This window comes from Trichophyton benhamiae (genome assembly GCF_000151125.1).
Source record: "Trichophyton benhamiae CBS 112371 chromosome Unknown contig01145.0, whole genome shotgun sequence".
Lineage (NCBI taxonomy): Eukaryota > Fungi > Ascomycota > Eurotiomycetes > Onygenales > Arthrodermataceae > Trichophyton > Trichophyton benhamiae.
Genome location: NW_003315111.1, coordinates 200,628 through 220,872, shown reverse-complemented (window position 1 = coordinate 220,872; position 20,245 = coordinate 200,628). Strand labels below are relative to the sequence as shown.

The following is a 20,245-nucleotide window of genomic DNA, read 5'->3' as shown; positions in this document are numbered from 1 at the left end:
TGTTGGTGCCCATGTTGTTGTCCCTGTTGTTGCTGCTGTTGATGTTGATGTCTCTGCTGAGGGGTCTTATGCTGACTAATCTCTTGCAGTTGCCTAGGTTGAATAGATCAACTTGGTCACCTGACTGTCATTGTTGCTTACCAAAACAACAACATCAAAACAACTTCAAGCCATACCCAAAACAGACAGTACATCGAGGATCTCGATATAACTTTGTAACGTCAGCGGAGACCGCCATCATGGATTCCTTGACGACCCATCCTGCAACTGCGCAGCAGGCCAAGGCGTTCACCTCGCCTGCCTCGCTGTCGTTCCCAGGTGGTGCTGGCGAACTGACTCCTCCGTCTTCCTCTGAGAAAGAGGCCAACGGCGCCCAGCAGCCTCATCAGCCTCAGCATGTTAACGGCAGCGGTCCTGGCGGTGGTACGCCTGCGACCCCCGTTGCGACACCCGGAGCTGGCCCCGGCGTGAGTGGCATAGTACCAACATTGCAGTGAGTAAACTTTTTTCCCCCTTGTTTTCTTATGCATTATGATCTTCTGCTCTTTGGAACGTATCTGCAAGGGAGGGTGGTGTCGTATACAATCAAGTCTACACCCACCATCCTCCCCGTGGATTTTTGCCCTTCTGGCCCACCAGAATGCTGAAGCAAGAATTATCATTCTGAAGAAACATCGTTGCTACCGTCAACCTTGATTGCCGACTGGATCTCAAGACCATCGCCCTCCACGCCAGAAACGCGGAGTACAATCCAAAGGTTGGTGCTGGCGAAGTCGCTTGTTTACTTTTTTCTTTTCACACACAAGTAAAAATATATATATTATTTGTGGTTTGAGAATGAAGCACAAGGGTTTGCTGACGGAAACAGCGTTTTGCCGCCGTGATCATGCGTATTCGAGAACCCAAGACTACTGCCCTGATCTTCGCATCCGGCAAGATGGTCGTCACCGGCGCAAAGTCGGAGGACGACTCGAAGCTCGCGTCTCGGAAATACGCTCGTATTATCCAGAAACTCGGGTTCAATGCCAAGTTCACGGACTTTAAGATCCAGAACATCGTCGGGTCATGCGACATCAAGTTCCCGATCCGTCTGGAAGGCTTGGCCAGCCGACATCACAACTTCAGCTCTTATGAACCAGAGCTGTTCCCGGGCTTGATCTATCGTATGATGAAGCCGAAGATCGTCCTGCTCATCTTCGTCAGCGGTAAGATTGTGCTCACTGGCGCCAAGGTTAGGGAAGAGATATATCAAGCTTTCGAGATGATATATCCCGTCTTGACTGGTATGTTGACTATCATTCATTGCCTCTGTCTATCTTCTGATCTAACATCTTTCCAATAGATTTCAGAAAAGTCTGAGTCACGTTGTTGACGCCCCAACCAAGCGGCTGCCCTTGTATTAACAGTTTCACACCTTGTTCATCTCCAAACAAAAAGCAAAGGTCATGGTTACGGTGCATGCAGTGGAAACAGAATGATGATGCCATCTATCCCATTCACCCACCTCGAAACGCACAACTTGCGACTCCCTGTCCTTGTCACATTTCTTTTCCTTTTTTCCCCTCTCTTACTACTCATTGCATTTACACGGCGTTTTAGCGACCTGACACTCGGTTTGTTTATTTGCGGATATCCCCCTCCAAAAAGAGAACGCAACTCAAATCACTTTTTTAATGCCTCCTAATGGGCAACGACTAACACAACAAAAACGACTTAAACCGGACATCAACACACCTTTTTTTACCTCTCTGCCTTTTTTAGAGATGGAAGGTCCCTTTTATTTTCTCCTTTACACAATTTTCTCAACTTTTTTTTCTTTACGGTTTCTACCAGATGGGTGCATTAAGGTGCCGGTGCCGGTCAATGTCTCCTTTTCATTTTTCCCTCTCCCTTTTCCTCACGCAACCACCAGCTATCTCCTTCGTGGGGTCGTTTTATCTATGTTGACCAACTACGCTCTCGTCTCCCCTTCCCCCCATATTTATTAATCCGGGGGATTCGCAACATATCACCATACTTAAGTGATTGCATGTGGAACAGTGAAACGTCTTACTCCATCAACTGCATTTCACCAGTACGCAAGCAGAAAAACAAAAAAATTCTACAGGACAGGAAGAAAATAAGTTGATCAAAGTGGCTGTTCCAAAAAGAAAAGCCCACCCCGGTCCTCGTATTCAGAATTCAACAAACGCTCAACCTGCCTTTTTTTTTACCTTTACCTGCTTTCCTGCTGTGCGTTCGTGTGTCTTTTTAACTTGCTTTTGCGGCCCTTTATTCTCTTAAGCACAAAAGTTTACGGGTGGTAGGGGCAAGGGGAGACGGGGAGACGGAGACGGATCAGGACCAGGGGTGTAAAGGTCAACCCCGAAGAGAGCGAGCAAATGGGAGCAGGAAACGAAACGAAAGGAAGCGTCTTCACGCGAGGGAGGAGTAAGTTCCTTTTTTTCCTCTTGTTTTATTTTACTTTTCCTGAGGCTCAAGCAGCTTCGTTTGCTATCGTCTTAGATTGTCTCGAGAGATGCCGTGGCATGGGCGGTTTTCCTCCTATACGTACGTACTTACACAATAGTTAAAACTACTCAACTTGAAGTATTTGACAGTCATGCATTCATCTTTCTGTATTATTATTATTATTCATCGTCTATCGACTTGGTTGTAAATTTGTAATATCACATGAAAAGCAATAAGAGGCTGGAGATACTTATATTAATGTTTGACGCATGTTTCGTTTCATGCTCGAGACAAGACTTGCGCTGGAACCTGGTGCTGGGGGGAGGAAAAAAGATAGGTCGCTCCGACAACTCACCCAGCTGAAGCCGGAGGAAGGTCAGTAGGAAGAAGTAAACATTAGTTAGTTACTTTGTTAGTCAGTTAGTTGGCTGGAGAACAATAAAAAAAGTCGTTGATAAATTAACGGTTCCTGCAGATCGTTCGTATCACGCAGCAAGGAAGCACAAGACACCAGCGAAGTCGGACAGTCCCAATCTGTATGTAGCCTGCATGCAGATAACAAGCTTATGCAGGCCTACAACCTGCTTATCACCTTCACGTCACCATCGTTGGGACTGTTGCTGGGGCCGTTGCTGGGGCTGGTGCTGATGCTGGTGCTCTTCTCCAGTTCATCGACCAACAGCATGCCCCTGGCGCCGGACCGGCTGCCGTCTTCAGTCCACACCACTCCGAGACCACCGGCAGGGGTGGTGACCGGATTATCCGTCCAAGCCCACAAGCGAGCAAGGTCGGAGTCCAGGATGCCCTGCATGGCATCCACGATCTTGTCGCCGAGGACAGGGAGGAATTTGTATCCATGGCCGCTGCCCCCTGTCGCGATGAAAAGGGACTTAATTTCCGGGTGGTAGGAGATGATAAAGTCTCCCTTGGGCCTGAACTATACGTTAGACTTATTTAAAATGGGAGATGGGGAGGAGTAAAATAACATATAGCGAAGTACGGAGTAGGAGGAGAGAGAGAGAGAGGGTGACGTACGTGTCTGTGTACCAGCATACGCGCGTCTTGGAAAAGGGCCTATCAGCCAGGGCAGGCAGCATCTCCCTTAACGCGGCGCGGGCAGCTAGTTGGCCCTCGAGAGGAACGGGTGCCCCATGCAGAGGCAGGCTTACTTCTATGGGGGCAGCAGTAGTAGTAGTAGCAGCAGAAGAAGAAGACAAAGGGGCGGTGGGGTGGTTGATTTGCACTGGATTGCGATACCCGTACGCATGCCGTCCGATCTTCAGCTCGTTGTTGCGCGGGGGGATGATGAACATGCCGGTGGACAGGTTGAGGACGGTGGGCATGTCGTTGAGCTGGCGCTGCTCGTCGTCTGTGAGAGGGAGGTAGGCGAGGGAGTGACCGGTGGCTTCTGCCCTGCCGCGCAGATCGACTAGCTTCCCGGTCCATGCACCGGTAGCTAGCACTACCAGATCTGCAGATATTCGGTGGCCATCTGATAGTTCGACGCCGGTTACTTGGTCTTGGTCTTGGTTGTTGTTCTTGTTGTTCTTGTGGTCGATGATCAGGCGTTCGGCCTGGCCTGAGAGAAAGGTGACTCTGCCGGTCTGGTCGAGCAGGTGTTTTGCATGCCGGACAGCCGACTCGGCGTCACTCCAGGCCGAGTCCCAGTTGACGTAGCCTCCACTAACGTGTGCAGCGACGCCGTATCCAGGCACGACGCGGCGGACGTCAGCGGCGGTGGGCAGCAGCTCGACGGCATCTGGGTTCAGGCGTTTGACGTTTTCGTAGCTCTTGCGCACGTACGTGTGGTCACCCGAAGAAGACGACGAGGAGGAGGAGGAGACCAGGACGAGGCCGTTGCGGTTGTATCTGCCATCGTGGCCCCAGGGAGTAGAGCGCCATTGGGCGAGGGCCTGCTGGGCGAGGCGGGCGTATGCTGGGTTTGCGTAGTCTGCGCGGAGGATGCGCGAGGAGTCGACGGAGGAGCCGTAAGGGTTGGGGATGGCCGGAGCAGCCTCGAGCAGGGTGATGGAGCCCTTGTGACGGCGGCTGAGGGCGAGAGCCGTTGATACTAGAGTTATCATGTCAGTGCTTGATGCTGATCAAAGAGGGAGGTACAGTACGGAGTACAGGGGGAGGATGGAGATTGGACGTACAGCCGAAGACGCCGCCGCCGACGACGAGGATGTGGTCCGGCAGGTCTGGAGACATGTTAACAGCGGTGGTAAGTAAAGCAGGCAGCGCTGACCTTGGACTCTCTTCAGTCTATCTTCTGTTCCTTTGTCTGGGATGGATATCTTCGCTGGCGTCTTCTTGTAGGCTGGCCGTCAGAGTCTTCACTGCGAAGTCGGCGGCAGGCGAGATGCCGAGAGTGGAGATGGCGGCCATGGTGAGCGACGGTAGCGCGGGCTGGCCAGGAGCGGTGAGACTAGCAGCAGTCCAGAGTCCAGAGTCCAGCAGTCTATACGAGACAGAAGAAGGGAAGAGAAGAAGTAGATACATTGAAGTAGAAGTAGAAGTAGAAGTAGATGTAGAAGTTGATGAAGTCGAGAAGTCAGCGAAGCAAGGATGTCTTATCGATAACAGCAAAGTCTGCTCGTGCTCGTCCTCGACCCCCTAAAGGCTTCCAGCTTCTGCTTCCACTTCCACTGCCAGCTTCTGCTTCTTCTCTCCATCGACAAAGACAAAGATGCGCCCGTCGCGAGTGCTGCTGCAGGCTCGCCGGCCTCTCTCGCTGCCCAGGAACCCTCCTTTACGCCGGTACGTCTGACGTCTGACGTCTACATCTTATACTACTACGAATTGACTGGCAATGGCTGACAGGAGGCAGAGCAAAGCAAGAGAATGTCACCAAGACCACTGAGAATGCCGCTTCCAAAGGCGTCCGCCCCGTGGTGATGACCGTCACTGCGCTGGGCATGTTCGCCCTGTCGGCCTACGGGAGCTATCTGTACACTACCTACCGCCAGGCGCGCGCCTTCAGCAGCAAGCTGTCCGTCGACAGCGACGTCTCCGACCGCTACCGCACGACGGCGGGCCAGTACGACAGCGACGTCGACCTGGCCGAGCGCACGATGCGAATGGGCAAGAGACGCCGTGAGCTGATCCAGCGCGCCCGCGGCCACGTCCTCGAGGTCAGCGCGGGCACCGGACGCAATCTACCGTACTACATGCTGGGCGAGCGACGGGGCGTGGACAAGCAGGGCAAGGCGGCGGTGCTGGGCTGCCGCAGCGTCACCTTCATCGACCTGTGGCCCGAGATGGTGGACATTGCGAGATGGAAGTACGAGGCGATGGGGAGCAACAGGGAGAAGGGCAAGGCCGAGGTGGTCTTTCTGGCGCAGGATGCGATGGGCGAGGTCACGTCTCCCGAGGGCACCAAGTTCGACACGGTGGTGCAGACGATGGGCCTGTGTTCGCACCCCGAGCCGGTCAAGCTGCTCAGACATCTGGGAGAGTTACTGGTGACTGGCGAGGAAGGGCGGATCCTGCTGCTGGAGCATGGACGGGGCCACTACGGCTGGCTCAACGGACTGCTGGACGGGCTGGCCGCTGCCCACGCCGACCGCCACGGCTGCTGGTGGAACCGGGACATTGGCGAGATCGTGAGGCAGAGCGGCCTGGAGGTGGTTGAGGCGAGACGGTACCATCTGGGGACGACGTGGGAGTATGTTTTGAGAAGGAGAAGATGAAGAAGCAGAAGCAGAAGCTGAGCAGTCTGATGGAGTGCATGCAGGAGGGTCTTGGACTTATGCAGGAGGAGGTCTTAAGTCTTACGGCTAAGAGTGACCTGTCTATCTGACCTCTCGAGCCAGCAAGAACTAAGTAAGTCTTATCTTGCCACCGGCCAGGAACCTGCGCTGATAGAGGTGATAAGTGATATATTGGGGGGGGGGAGTGCATGGAGCCCCTGAGCTGCCCGTCTCTCCAGCGAACGACCAGGCGAGCTCCAGTCCCAGTCCCAGTTCCAGTCCCAGTCCCAGTCTCTGCTGTCTCTGTCTCCGTCTCTGTCTCCGGTCTTGCCTGTCTGACTATCAGCCTGCCTCTGACTGGCCTATAGTGATACATGCTAAGGCTGGGACCGCTGCAGGGATTTACTCGACTGCCTCTTAGTGTATCTGCAGGAAGAAGAAACTTCAGAACTTACAGCAGACGAGGCGTTGGACGGGCGACCAGTCAGTATACTAGAGAAGACAATAAAGATAGAAGTAGTAGAAGAGAAGATAGAAGTCATAGAAGAGAGTAATAGAAGTAGAAGTAGAAGAAGAAGAAGAAGTAATGCCCCTGAGCCAGCATCAAGCCAGCCAGCCTTCTTCTCTCCAGCCAACTTCCACCACCAACTCCTTTCTTATCAACTTCTTCTTCTTCTTCTTCTCTTCTTCTCTTCGTCTCTTCTGCCTCTTTTCCCCTTCAAGCTTAGTCTTAGTCTCAAGAAGAAGAAAAGAAAGAAAAGAAGAAAAAAGCAAGCAAGAAAAACCTTCGACTTTCTCTTCTTCTTCTTCTTCTTTTTTTTTCTTTTTTTTACTTCCTTTTTTTTTTTTTTTTTCCTTCTTTTTTCTTGCTCGCCGCTTTTTCCTCCTTCTTCGTCCTTTTCGTCGTCCTTTTCGTTGCTTCTCCCAAAGTCGCTTTTCTTCTTCTTCTCTTTCTTCTTCTCTTTCTTCTTCTTCTTCCTCCTTTTTCTTCTTCTCTTACTTACTTCTTCTCTTCTTTTTTTTTTATTACTTATTCTTCTCCTTTCTCCTTCTTTCTGCCTCTCGTCATGGGCTACAACACTCGCCGCAAGTCGCTCTCGCTGCCGTCGCTGGGCATCCACATCCCTTGCTCTGGTCGCCGCGCCTCCAACACCACAACCACTACTTCTACCACAGCTACTACCACAGCTCCAGCTACAGCTACAGGCAGCAGTAACAGCAGCAGTAATACGAACGGGATAAAGACGGCCATGGCAGCGCCGTCCTCGCCTGTGTCGAAGAAGCAGAAGAGAGCGCATGAGGCGGACGGCGGGCTGGTCGCGGACAGGCAGCAGCAGCAGCAGCAGCAGCAGCAGCAGACAGAGAGACTCACGCCGCCCCCGTCGCCGTCGTCGTCTCAGGATGCTCGAGAGAATGCTCAAGCGAAGACGCAGAAGAACAAGATCGACACCGACGGGATAGCCGATGACATCGTCGTCGCCGTCATCCAGCAGCTCGAAAGGACCGGCAACAGGCCGCATCTCATCAAGGAGCTTGCCCAGGTCCTCTCCGCCACCACCGACTCCATCGCCAAGTAGGTCCACGGCTTCGTCTTCACTCTATCTATACACATCTATCTATCTATCTAAATACTAACAGAGAGACAGTTCTGCGAATGCGGCGGCTTTGATATCCTCCAGGCTGTCGCTCTACCTCAAGCGGCCGTGGACTGCCCTCGCGCCGTGTCCCATCGCCAAAGAGCTCATCCCCGTCCACCCGCGCAAGGTCTTCTTCTACCTGACCAACACCCCCCGGCAGCCGCTGCCGGCCTCCTCCCAGGACATCCTCTCGCCGGCGCCCTCGCCCTCGGTCGAGAAAGAAGTCACTCCCTGTCCGTCTCTCTCGCTGCCGGACCTCGACCGGGAGGACGACGATGACGACGAGGAGGAGGAGGAGGAGGACAGGTCCAGGATGAGCCTCAGTCCAGAGGTCGACCTCGACTACAGCCTCGACATGATGATGGCCTCGGACTCCTTTGCCTCTTCCCTGCCCCTACGGCAGCAGCAGCACTCCCACTCCCACGGCCACCGCATCTCGCATAACCACCGGGCTGCCTCGCCGCCTCTCGAAGGTGACGAGCGCGAGTTCACCCTCACCGCCAGCATGGTCAGGGAGCGCACGACCGGCGATGACGGCCAGGCAGGCAGGTTGCGCGGTCTCCTGCTTGATTCGCCGCCAGCCTCGCTCGATCTCCAGGTCGACATGGACGCCTCTCCTTATCTCGACGGCCAGGCTGCCTCCGACCAGGGCGAGTATGGCCACCACCAGTACGACGACTACTTTAGCCGGCCCATCGACATCCCTACTACTACTACTACTACCACGTCAGCTGCGTCGGCCGCGTCTACTTCTACCTCTCCCTCCGAGGCTCCCGAGATGCTGTATAGCACCTCGCCTTCGCCCTCCGTCGCTTCCGAGATCTCCTTCTCCCTCACCACCACCGCCACCTCGGACTGCGACTCGGACGAAGACGTCAAGCCTGCTACGGCCCGTCTGCGAGCCCACAAGAGAACTTACGACATGTCCTTCCCCCTGGACGTCATCGATCTCGACCCCCGGAAGCAGTACAGCCAGCTCTCGCTCGACTGCGCATTCAGCTTCTCCCTCGACTCTTGGGCCGACTTTCGCAGCCCCGAGACGGTAGAAGTCGACGAACTCGACGCCATCTTTGCCGACATCTAGTCTCTACCCTCCTACCTCTCCCATCTTACTCTCCCATCTTACTCTCCCATCTTACTCTTCTCTAACCTCCTCTTGATATCCATATACATCTTTTAACTGTACTTTACTCCCCCCTGTATATATACCTCCTCCTCCGCCCCGTCCCTGTTTCCCTGTTTCACTCTTCTTTGCTCATGTACTATCTATCTAATACTGCACGGCGTACGGCACGAGTCTACTACTAACCCATTCCCCCTTCATCCACACACACACACACGGGGTGCATCTCTTCCTATTTCTATCTGTTTATTCTTTTGCCTTTCTTCTTCCATGTTTTACTTACCATCTCATCTCTTACCTGCTACACTCGTTATGACTTCCACGGTGTCACGGCGCTCTTCTTACTTTCTTCCTTCCTTTTCTTCCAGCAGCTCGGTGTTTATTTGATGTCCAGCATGTCTTTCCATTTAACTGCTCTATCTATCCTATATCTACTTTACAACAAAGCCTGCTCCATGCCTGGCCGCAGAGCAGAGAAACCAGACTCCCCAGAAACGAAAACAAAAAAAAAAAGAAAGAACCTACTCCGCTTCTCTCTACCTCTTCTTCTTCCTCTCTTCCTCTCTTCTTCTTCTTCTTCTTTCAGCGTGTCTATCTTGTTTCATTTCGACTGCGCCGCTTCGTTGAGAGAAAAAAAAAGTCCCCCTTTCTTTGTCCGGCCCAGTATCGTCTGTATCGATGTATCTCATTAGCTAGCTACTCCTAGATTGACCCCCCATGAAAAGAAATATACTACATCTTACATCCTACATCCTACATCTCATGCAGCTAAGCAAGACCAACGGGAAGGAAAAGCCAGACTATTTGCACATCGTCCTTTTTACTAGCAAACCATGCTTCCTTTTTATTCATCGCTCTGTCTCACTTTCTTTCGTACATCTAGATAGATTCAACAGCTTCACTAACTTGCTTTTGGATATTTCGTCAAATCGTAAACTTTGCCTCCTTTTTCTTTGCCCCGGATTCCGTCAAAAAGTTGGCTGCACGGTTGACGGCAGCGTGCTTGATAGACATAAGACAACATATTCAACATGACCCAGTTTCATTTAACACTGCCTGTTACGCTCAGTTGCGTCTCCTGGTGGCGGGTGGCGGGTGGCGCATTCGGGGCGGATGAGCAGTTAGTTAGTTTGGATTACGGTCCGTCCAGGCCAGGCCAGTCCAAGGTTCAATAATAATAGGACTCCGTAATATTCGTCGTCACTCCAGCTTTGATGGTGCCAGCAGCCTGGCTTCACTTCACTTCAACTCAACGCTCGCGGCTGGGTATCGATTGGGCCTGGGATGGCGGCGGCGGCGGCGGAGGCAGGGGATGTTCCATGCGCGCCGGCTGCTGGTGCTGGTGTAGATGCTTCTGGTACGATGCTGGAACGCGGCTCTGGCTGCTGCGAGGAGGAGCAGGGTCAGCTTCCCCTTCTTCTCGCTCGCCGTCTTCCAGCTCCTCGCCCTCTTCTATCTCCCCTTCATCGGCCTCTCCTTCTTCCTTTTCCTCCTCCTCCTTCTCCTGTTTCTGCTGTGACGAGTTGGCAGACGACAGGTTCAGATTCGACGCCGCGTTCGTGAAAGAGTTGCTGACCTGTCGACCGCCAGAGTTCGTCGTAGCATTAGCATTAGCCGTGGTGGCTGTAGCTGTAGCTGTAGCTATAGATGTAGATGTAGCATTTGCATTTGCACTTGCACTTGCAGCCGGTGACCTTGACACAGACACCGCTGATCGAGGTCGTGAGGCCGGCTCCTCAGACTCCCGCCGCTGTCGTTTCGGCGAGTCCGTCGTCCCGTTCGACACAATCTCGCCCGGCTCATGCTCCTCCTCTCGCTCGTGCTTGCGCCCATTCACCTGTTGTCCACCTTGACTATCTCTCCGTCCTGCGTTTTGCGCAAAAACCCGCCTCGTCGAGTCCGTCGCCTCCTCCCCGTTCACCGGCGTGGGTGCAGGGGCATACTTCTGGCCTGGCTTCGGCAGCGGGTAATTGTCATATATCTCTGCCATGCGATTACACGCCCGTCTAACCTCTCTCACATCCACGTCGATCTGCTCCCACCACGGCCGGCCCAGCTCGTCGTCCGCAAACGCCGCGTCGCAGTGCATCGCAGCCGCATACAGGGCGCTCGCCGCAATCGTCCGCGCACTAAACTGCACACACAGCACCGTAAACGTCGAGTCATTCACAAACGCCCAGGCAGAGTTGCGCAGCCGCTTGTCGTCCTGCACCTGGAAGAAACAGATGAAATCATACAGCAACCTGTACGGCTGTTCGAGCTGGAGATCGAAACACAGCGCTTCGAGCAGGAGGTCTTCGTTGTGCAGTATCGTGTCGCGCCATTTCCAAAACTCCTTCGACTGCTCGTCCACAATCACGTTGGGCTGTTTCAGAGCTACCCGGCAGCAGGCCACGATCAGCTCCTTCATCTTCCGGCAGTTCTCTTCCACTTTTGTCGCGAGGAAGAGCGCGGTGGCCGCGATCGGGTAAGGGTGTCGTCCGGGCCTCTGCGGCAGGTCGACCATGCTATACCGCATGAAGAACCGGTGCATGTACACGCTGGCCGTGCAGAGCGTGAGCTGTGGCAGCTTCAGCAGTATCCCCACCTGTGTGATGAAGTTCACCCCTTTGCTGCGTTGTGTGTGTTCAGTCTCCATCGACATGCCGTCCAGCAGCGAGGGCGTATAGCGGAGGTCTGAGTCGGTGAACAGCCATTGTGCTTCTTTCGAGGCCAGCACAGGATTAGACGGCGAGGGCACTGGTTTTGCTGGCGGCGGTGTGGGTGCTGTATATGCTGGTGCTGGTGCTGATGCTGACGCTGCCGGCGCTGGCGCTTCCTCCTTTCCAGAGGCTGCTGCCACCGACGGCACCGGCATGGCGAAGGCTTGACGACTTGCGCCGGTATCTCTCAGTGGCTGTCAGTTCGTATCTCAAGTAAAGTAATTAGTATTCAGCAGCTATATAGGCAGTGACTGGAGTGGTTGGTGGTATCCGACGAGATGCGCGCGAGGAAAGGTAGTTTGAGCTGGTAGTTTTTAATTGCACTGCTGGGAAGGCAAGGAGGTCGCGGCCAGCGCTGAGTCCAGAGACAAAAGGGCAGTCCAGTATCAGCAAAGACAGGCCGACACCGACGGGTAGAGGCATCAAAGGAGGCTGTTGATCGTGCGCAGGCGGCGTTGCATGTTCAGGATGTCTTTCTGTCTTTCTGTCTTTTGGAAGATTTTTGGACTCGACGGGAAAAGAGCTGTCATGTGATCAACACTCGCCGCGGGCGCTTATTGACAAAAGAAGCGTCAATAGGGAGAATTTGATATATTTGATATATTTGATATATTTGATGCATTTGATTTGATATGTTTGGCAGATGATGGTCAATAGTAGAAGAGAGTCAGTAGATACAACACGCCCGTAGAAAACTCCAGTATTATCCCCATGGTATCATAACAGATGGTGCCTGCCCGGTAGACCCCCCCCCCAATACACAGTAGTAAAATGAAAATGATAGCTTGCTAAACAGTACTCCTTACTCAATCCAAGGGCAATGCAGATTCACTCTTCTTCGCTGACTTCACTCTCGTCTTCACTCTCGACATGGTTGGCGTATCGATGCTGTTGCTGCTGCTGCTGTTGTTGCTGCTCCATCGCCAGTCTTGCTTCTTCCTCCCTGGCACTTTCTTCAAGCGCCGCTTCCATCTCGGCCACTAGATCGTCTTCAAAGTCCGCCGGCTCGTCGTCTCCATCCGCGTGATCCGCAGCCTGGGCATCTTCCATCGTCTCGTCTTCGTCTTCTTCTTCTTCTTCTTCCTCTTCCTCCTCTTCTTCCTGCACTGGCCGTCTGCCGAAGAACGACGGTCGGGGCTCTTCTACATCTTCCTCGTCATCGCTGTTGTAGCCTGCCTCGTTGGCCGAGGTGTTGTTGGATGCAAAATGGCTAGGGTCGATCTTGAACGCCGGCCGTTGCGGTGGGGGGGAACCCATGTCGATGATCAGATCCCCATCCACGATGATGTTGCTGCCAGGTGACCCGGCCAGCCTCTTGGGCTCATCATCAGAAGCAGAGTACGTTCCCACCAGATCGGGCGTCTCTACAGACGGAATGATGGTGTCCTCAACCAGCTCTGGCTTGGGCGGGAGTGCAAGAGCAATAACGGGTGGTGCAGCTGGTTCCTCCGGCTCCCTGGCCTTGGTAGAAGCATTATTCGCATTCCCGCTGCTGGTTTTGGTGCTGCTAGCAGTAGCAGTAGTGGTGGAGGTGGTGGTATTAGCAGTTGCGGTAGCAGCGGACGACGCAGCCTTGGGATTCCGCTGTTTCGGAGGACGGAGCGGGTTGGCTTTACTCTTTGGTGCAGGTTTCGGCTTGGGCTTTGGTTTTGCTTTGGCAGCTGCAGGAGCTGCTGTTGCCGCTGCTGCTGCTGGTCCTTGTGCTGCCGGCACTGATCGGGGTGCTGCAGGTTTGCTGCTGCTCGTGGCCTGGTGAGGATCCGGAGTGCCGGGCGCTGAGCTGGCTTCCACGGCATTCTGTTTGCTGCCGGCACCGCTACCGCTGCTCTGCTCTGTCTTCTTCTTGGGCAGAAAGTGTCTGTAGTCATAAGGATTCTCTTCATCCGCCGGTCCTACATCCTCTTCTTCGCTTTCGTTCTCCCCCTGTTTATCTCCCGCAGCCTGGTCGTTATTGGAAAAAGAAGTGCTCAATTGGGGGTATTGCTCCGAAACCTGTCGGTCCGTCTTCCCCGGCGCCGATTTCAGGTTGAAGTTCAATCTGGTCGACACCGGTTCAAGGATGAACGCCTTGCGTTTTGGGTCAAATATCAGGACCAAGTTGCTGGTCTCGGACTTTGAAGCGGTCGACGATGACGATTCAGGGTCGACTCCACCGCTGTAGACGTAGGTCAGGTCTGTCTGCTCTGCATTGCCTGCCTTGCTCTGTATCGTCAACTTGTACCGGTCTGGGGCTCCGGCCGGGTAGATGGTCGTCTTCTGTTGCGGTGTGTTGCCCTTGGTCTTGTAGTTGTAGGTCACATTCACAAACTGGCGGCTTCGTGCACCATCCCTCCCCGCCAGCTTGTCCCCCAGGAGTATAGGATATTCGCCTGGCCGGGTAGGGTCGACCATCTGCGCCCCGTTCAGGTTCGGGGTCTGCGGTGCTGAGATGGTAGCCATGGCGTTCGTTCGGCTGGCTGGCTGTAGGGCGTTTCGGCGGAGATTCGACAATAATAACTCGACCGGTGCGACTGCGACACGCCGAATACGCTGGACACAGTTATGGAGTCCGACCTGGGTGCTGGCAATCGAGCGAAGAAGCGAAGGATAGAGGGCTCTTGAGCTGTTGCTATGTCCCCAGTTTCTTGAAATACCCGGGCGGCCGGCGAGGCTGTTGGAAGAGAGGGATGGAGCCCTTATGAATAAGGCATTATATCAGAGCAAACTGGCCAGCAACAATGGGGAGCAGCGAGAGTCAGCGCAGGTTGATGGGTCCCGTTTATTGTATTTATCCTGCCCGCAGCCGGCGGCTCTCTCTCGTCGTCGTCGTCGCCGTCTTTCTTGTCCTTCTTGTCCTTCTTCTTGTTCTTCTTGTTGTTGCTGCGAAGAAAAAGGCGGGAGGAAAAAGGAATGCGCCCGGTTTGGTGAAACAAGAAAAAACGGATGACCAGCGCAGATGGGACGAGCGCCGGCAAGGGCTGATGCGAGATGCAGCTACGCAGGCATGGGCAAGGCGCCGAGCATGCAGGACGCCTCTCCGGCCTTCTTTACGCTTGTAGAGGACGGAGTAAGGGCCTGAGACAAGTGAAGTTATAGACATGGCCTCGTCAGGGAGTATTCATTCTCTTCTATCCGTGGTAAACAAATATAAACTATAGTTATAGACCTCTCTCTCTCTCTCTCTCTCTATCCAGTCTGGCCAGCCGCAAGAAGAGCGCTTTCACTTTGATGGAGAAGATCCCTTTGCCCCGGCACCTCCGGCAGCTTCACTACCGGCCGTCAACAGGTCTAGACGCTCTGCCAGGATGCGGTGCTTGCGGATGGCCTCCTCCCACTCCGGCACCGCTTCAGTTTCGTCTCCGTCTTCCTCGTCTTGGTCCGTTCCCCCGGTTGTACTCAAGAGGGAGAGCATCATGGTAAAGTCTCCCCCCAGTCGGCCCAGACTGGCGGCGCAGTAGAGTACTTGGGTGAGCAGGCTCTCTCGCGAGCTCTTGTCCCTCACATTTGGCAGGTATTCCTCCAGCGTCTCGGCCAGGAGCTGTGCCAGATGCATGGGGAACGTAGCCAGTGCTGGCGGTAGCCGGGATAGCATCGATGCCTCGGACAGCTCTTCCTCCTCCGTTTCTTGTTGTTTCGTAGCTGGGTCTAAAGTCCCAGGCGCAAATATGTTCTTATATAAAGACACAATAGCGAAGCTTTGCTCTCGGTATATTTCAATATATTTCTTCAGAAACCGTTCTGTTTGCTGCCCACCAGACCATGTATTATTATTATTATTCTTCGAACCCTCGCTGGTTTCCCCCTTGGTGGTATTCTGTCGTCTCCGGAGAGTCTCTTGATCGGCCAGTTCCCGCAGTGGCTCAAGGGCACTTAGCATGTTCAAAAGATTCGCCAGACGGCAGACGAGGAACAAAGCACCAAAGGCACCTTCACCCGTGCTACCACCGCTTGCGGACTTGGTACTCGATGGCTCTTCGAGATCCGGGGCAATACGCCGCAGCCACCCTATGATCCTCATTGCAGGTGCCAGCCTAATGTTCTGGACCCTGAGATCAGAGATCAAATTGGTAGTCATATCTTTCATAGCATCTTCGGCCTGGTTTGTTATATCCCTGGCCAGCGACGACTCGGGATATAATGTCTGTAGTCTCTTGATATGGGCAAACAAGTCCAGTGCAGCCGAGTAGTTGGACGTACTCGACAGGCTGCTTGACGACGACGTCCCACCAGTGCCACCAGCACCACCAGCACCACCAGCAGACGACGCTCCCGAGGAAGATGAGACAGCCGTAGAGAGCAGAGTCGGTAGCTCTAGGATATCAGAGAGCCTGTCCACATTGCGGGCGAGCTGGAGAGCCTTCTTCCGTCTCTCTAGTATCTGGCTGTCCCCTGTCTTGCTGTACGTCGAAGAAAAGCGCACGGCTTCCTCGTCGAGCTTCGGTATAGCATCTCGGAGCCGTTGCGTCTCTCTGGCCAGCTGTGGGAGTGATTTCTGCAGTGACCGGTGGTTGTCTGCGGATGTGATGAAGGTCTTGTGGGATCTGTTGGCGAGCGCCTGGAGGGAAACGAGGTTCGAATGAGAGACCTGCGAGAGCGACTGAAGCACCGTCGACGTCAATGAAGCTGTATCTAGGGTTGGTATGTGGTTGAGATACTGCGCAGTGGTCGAGCTCGTCGCGGGTGGTGGTGGCGGTGGTGGTGATGATAGTCGAGGAGAGCCTTCGGCGGCATCAAAGTGAGGGACGAGCAGCTCGTAGAGTGCGTCTGCCATTATCGAGACCGGCGCGGGCGTTCGTCAGTCCATCGATACGTATCATTCATGCAGGTTCAATGCAAGGTCCCCGGCAGGTTATTTCAGAGGCCGTGACTGACTTGCTGTGGTGGTAAATATGGCCGTCTGCTTCTTCTGCCTGTGACTCTCGATGTGCCGATTTAGTTCCTGGCAGTTAGTTAGTTTATGAAGCTTCGAGATAATCCGAGAGTTTTCAACGGCTTCAACCCCAGAACCCCAGACCCGACCCCGTTTCATGTTATATCCCTTGCAAACACCGGAGCTATCCTGGATACAGCTATATAAATATTTGATTCTCGGCTTCTCGGTTGGTTTGGAGGAAGTATCTGGGACTTTTTGTGAGCGTCTCTAGGTCGCACTTTGGCGGAGGATCATCATGGGCAAGCCACGAGTCAGTACGGAGAAGGCGTCTCTACTCTACATCGAAGAATACAAGAAGCTGACAGCTCTATCTACGTCAGTTAATCATCCTGATCCGGCATGGACAGTCAGAAGGGAACAAGAATCGGGAGATCCATCAGACAGTCCCTGACCATCGCATCAAGCTTACTCCCGAAGGCCATCGCCAGGCACTCGAAGCCGGCCGGAGGCTGCGCGAGATGCTACGGCCCGATGACAAGATACACTTCTTCACATCTCCATACCAGCGGACGAGAGAGACTACAGAGGGAATCCTCAAATCTCTCACCTCCGATGACCCTTCGCCGTCACCGTTCCCCCGCCAGGGCATCCAAGTATACGAAGAGCCACGGCTGAGAGAGCAGGACTTTGGCAATTTCCAACCATGCTCTGACGAGATGGAGCGCATGTGGCAGGAGCGTGCAGACTATGGGCATTTCTTCTACCGTATTCCCAACGGGGAGTCGGCGGCGGATGCATATGATCGAGTGAGCGGCTTCAACGAGTCTCTATGGCGGTTATTTGGAGATGACGACTTTGCCAGCGTCTGCGTGCTGGTCACCCATGGCCTCATGACTCGCATTTTCTTGATGAAGTGGTATCATTTCAGTGTTGAATACTTTGAGGATCTCCGGAATATCAATCATTGCGAGTTTGTGGTTATGCAAAAGAACCCGGACAACGGGAAATACATTCTACGAAACAAGCTGCGGACGTGGTCCGAGCTGAAAAAGGAGAGAGAAAGGGAGCGTGAGGCTAACAACATGCCGTTAACATCTCCCATAAGCCCGAGGAGAGTATGGGGTGGATGTCCAGACGGGTGTGATCATGCTCGTCACAAGCACCGAGTAACTAAGAGGCTGCTGCACCAGAGTACTTCAACAACCGGACTGGTGACTGGAGGCGAGAAGTCCGGCAGCATGGAGAAAGAAATGGAACTAGATGACCGATACCAGAATGACGATGGAGATGAACAAGAGGATCAAGATGAAGGGGACTCCGCGCTGGCGGAGATGTGTGACCAGCCGGTTCTACAGATCAAGTCCACCGTCTCGACGAGTCAAGGAGCCAGGGCAGACAAGACCCCTGGCACCGTAGAGGTACCACATCTAGGCGGTCGAGATGCTGGAGGCTCAAATAGTGGTGTATCAACAGGCCACACATCACCCTCACCAGAGAAGCATACCGGCTCTTCAGCCCCGACTAACAATGGCGATGGAAACGTTCGCCAGGGGTCCGGCCTGAAGTATACCCATCAACGTGATTTTGATAGAGATGACGACTATCCTAATGAAGACGACGAGGATTCAGAAGATGAACGTGCCAGGCTCGAAGAACAGAGCGTCCAGGGAAGTGTATACTAGTATGCGTTCCCAGCCCAAGAATTTGCTTTGAGATCTTTAACCGATATACCCTGTGATATAGATTTCTTATTACATATATTCAGCTATGGAACCTAGCAATAGGAGCAGAATGTCTTTTTGATAGAGCTTAAAACAGTCCTTCAGCCCCTAAGTAGGGAGTATCATATACTAGTTTGAACAATTCATACCAGAACCAAGCCAGTAATAACGAGTGTCGGCCATTAAGACACGCATTATCGGACCAAGGTCTTCCTATCGATACCGCTTAATCTCTCGCAGGATATTCAACATTCCCCCTGGCCACCACCGCCCCTTTTCCTCTTCAGGCCATAGCCTAGTCACAAAATTGTCCCCAAATCTGTTCACCATCCCAGAGAGGGTGACAAACGGCAGATTTCCAATCCACCATGACTCTTCCTCTACCAAAAACATTAGGACAGACCAATGCGCATATATGTCCAGCGCAAGAGCTTGCTCCATCGTCAATCCTGTAGAAGTGTCATACAACTCTGCATCAACAGGGCTCTCAAGCCTCTTGTCAAGGAGCGGGAGAACAAGATCTAGATATGCTTGAGGAACCTGGACAAGGAATGTAAGGAAGTACCGCGTCAATGGCTCTGTTGGCTGTGGGGCCACGGACCGGTTTGCGAATGATCGAAGCCATGAGGCTACTTGTGGCAAGGACATACTCTGGGGTTCAAAAAGGTCTTGAGAGACGTCGTCTAGTGGTGAGAATGAAGATGGAGAGGGTTTTGATGAATAGCGGGAGGAGAGTACATTGCTTCTGATGTCCTTTAATATGTCGAAAGCAGCAGCACAGGCAGCCAATGTACCGTCGGCATCATTGCAGTGATATAACGCGTAATCCAAGCGTTTCTGGAGTTTTGAATAGGCCTCTTCGCTGGTTGACGCGATTATTGGGCCCATTGTATGGTTGCATGGTGTAGCTATACCTGGTGTCTTGACTCTGGCTTCCGGCAGTATCGAATGATCATCTATTCCTGGGTCCGTTACGGGAGACGGTGCAATCCCTGACACTGGACTTTCACAGTCCAGGGTTTGGAGAGTGGCTCTTATCCCTCGCATAATAACTATTATATCCCTCGGCGTGGATGAAAGCGGTTTCTGAGGTTCCTCTACACCTCCCTTTTCTGATAGCCAGTGGTTTATCTGTTGACTTGCAGTAGCGAAAGGAACCAGCATCAAAGCGCTTGCTAACAGCGGCTCCAGCTTCAACGTATCCAAGGAGGACATCGACTCCCTCATCCGTTCACTTGCTGAATGATAATGCCGGTAACCCGTTACCAGGGCCTGTTTAACTGCGCCCACCTCTGCAGGAGGTTTTCTGGATATCATATCGCATGCTAGGCAGGCTGCAGACGCCGCCAGGACAGAGTGAAAGACGGTTCTGCTCTGTAGGGCCAATGTTGGTATGCCGATCTGCAGTGCACTTTGGTCATTTTTGCTGTACGTTAAGGTCCGGCTGGTATGTTGTAGGTAGTGGTGGTATAAGTCAGTGTCTGATAATTCTCCAGAGGTATCCGTGGAAGGGAAGAATGTTCTTGCTTCAGTGGCTGAACGCGTTGACGGGGACCGCTCCTGGTATGAAGAAACACTTGGTGAGGGTGATACAGTGTCCCGGGATGAGCTAGGTACAGACAATTCGTCTCTTGGGGCTTTTTTGCCGGGAGTGAATGTTGCTGGGTAGACGCATTTGTAGAAGCCAGAGACACATCGTACACATGCCGGCTTCTCCTCGTCACACTAAGGCAATGTCAATTCCCTGTTCTATTAATCATATGCGTGTAAAGCTTGCTTACTTTTATTCTTCGCCGCTTGCACTCGAAGCACCCGTTTCTCGACTTCTGGTGGCGCCTTCTTGTCTTTCTTTGGTCCTGGTTTTCAGGGGTTGGCATCTTCGTTATCCCCTTTCCAATTGCTGGACGTCACAACTACAACAGAAAGGGTATATGTTATGTATCTTCCTGAATTACACCAAGGGAGACAGGTGACTGCATTTAAATGCAGTCAACCGTGAGGCTGATATAGGCATCCTCGAAAAAAACTGTGCATCTTCCCGTCCCTAAGCTGGTCATCAGTTATTGG

The 20,245-nt window shown here is 53.2% G+C and overlaps 10 protein-coding genes across 10 annotated transcripts; 5 read left to right on the top strand and 5 right to left on the bottom strand.

Moving 5' to 3' along the window:
• Window positions 1-239: 239 nt before the first annotated feature.
• Window positions 240-1,342, top strand: ARB_05452 (uncharacterized protein; the record flags this gene model as incomplete). Its single annotated transcript, XM_003016009.1, has 3 exons — window positions 240-493; window positions 670-829; window positions 869-1,342. 3 exons carry the CDS (start codon window positions 240-242, stop codon window positions 1,340-1,342), a joined length of 888 nt encoding a protein of 295 aa, XP_003016055.1.
• Window positions 1,343-3,025: 1,683 nt separating this feature from the next.
• ARB_05451 (fructosyl amino acid oxidase, putative) lies at window positions 3,026-4,535 on the bottom strand (the record flags this gene model as incomplete). The annotated part of the gene is made up of 2 exons (XM_003016008.1): window positions 3,026-3,388; window positions 3,507-4,535. The coding sequence occupies 2 exons, from the start codon at window positions 4,533-4,535 to the stop codon at window positions 3,026-3,028; spliced, it is 1,392 nt and encodes a 463-aa protein (XP_003016054.1).
• Window positions 4,536-4,590: 55 nt separating this feature from the next.
• On the top strand, window positions 4,591-6,143 carry ARB_05450 (mitochondrial methyltransferase (predicted); the record flags this gene model as incomplete). Its single annotated transcript, XM_003016007.1, has 4 exons — window positions 4,591-4,675; window positions 4,716-5,041; window positions 5,074-5,211; window positions 5,289-6,143. 4 exons carry the CDS (start codon window positions 4,591-4,593, stop codon window positions 6,141-6,143), a joined length of 1,404 nt encoding a protein of 467 aa, XP_003016053.1.
• A 209-nt stretch (window positions 6,144-6,352) lies between these two features.
• On the top strand, window positions 6,353-8,864 carry ARB_05449 (uncharacterized protein; the record flags this gene model as incomplete). The annotated part of the gene is made up of 4 exons (XM_003016006.1): window positions 6,353-6,476; window positions 6,565-7,367; window positions 7,388-7,716; window positions 7,823-8,864. 4 exons carry the CDS (start codon window positions 6,353-6,355, stop codon window positions 8,862-8,864), a joined length of 2,298 nt encoding a protein of 765 aa, XP_003016052.1.
• A 425-nt stretch (window positions 8,865-9,289) lies between these two features.
• Window positions 9,290-9,595, top strand: ARB_05448 (uncharacterized protein; the record flags this gene model as incomplete). Its single annotated transcript, XM_003016005.1, has 1 exon — window positions 9,290-9,595. One exon carries the CDS (start codon window positions 9,290-9,292, stop codon window positions 9,593-9,595), a length of 306 nt encoding a protein of 101 aa, XP_003016051.1.
• Window positions 9,596-10,152: 557 nt separating this feature from the next.
• ARB_05447 (cyclin, putative) lies at window positions 10,153-11,760 on the bottom strand (the record flags this gene model as incomplete). Its single annotated transcript, XM_003016004.1, has 1 exon — window positions 10,153-11,760. One exon carries the CDS (start codon window positions 11,758-11,760, stop codon window positions 10,153-10,155), a length of 1,608 nt encoding a protein of 535 aa, XP_003016050.1.
• Window positions 11,761-12,433: 673 nt separating this feature from the next.
• ARB_05446 (uncharacterized protein) lies at window positions 12,434-14,044 on the bottom strand (the record flags this gene model as incomplete). The annotated part of the gene is made up of 1 exon (XM_003016003.1): window positions 12,434-14,044. One exon carries the CDS (start codon window positions 14,042-14,044, stop codon window positions 12,434-12,436), a length of 1,611 nt encoding a protein of 536 aa, XP_003016049.1.
• A 760-nt stretch (window positions 14,045-14,804) lies between these two features.
• Window positions 14,805-16,355, bottom strand: ARB_05445 (uncharacterized protein; the record flags this gene model as incomplete). The annotated part of the gene is made up of 1 exon (XM_003016002.1): window positions 14,805-16,355. One exon carries the CDS (start codon window positions 16,353-16,355, stop codon window positions 14,805-14,807), a length of 1,551 nt encoding a protein of 516 aa, XP_003016048.1.
• A 397-nt stretch (window positions 16,356-16,752) lies between these two features.
• Window positions 16,753-18,139, top strand: ARB_05444 (uncharacterized protein; the record flags this gene model as incomplete). Its single annotated transcript, XM_003016001.1, has 2 exons — window positions 16,753-16,836; window positions 16,865-18,139. 2 exons carry the CDS (start codon window positions 16,753-16,755, stop codon window positions 18,137-18,139), a joined length of 1,359 nt encoding a protein of 452 aa, XP_003016047.1.
• Window positions 18,140-18,391: 252 nt separating this feature from the next.
• Window positions 18,392-20,055, bottom strand: ARB_05443 (C6 finger domain protein, putative; the record flags this gene model as incomplete). The annotated part of the gene is made up of 2 exons (XM_003016000.1): window positions 18,392-19,903; window positions 19,960-20,055. 2 exons carry the CDS (start codon window positions 20,053-20,055, stop codon window positions 18,392-18,394), a joined length of 1,608 nt encoding a protein of 535 aa, XP_003016046.1.
• Between the last annotated feature and the right edge of the window lie 190 nt (window positions 20,056-20,245).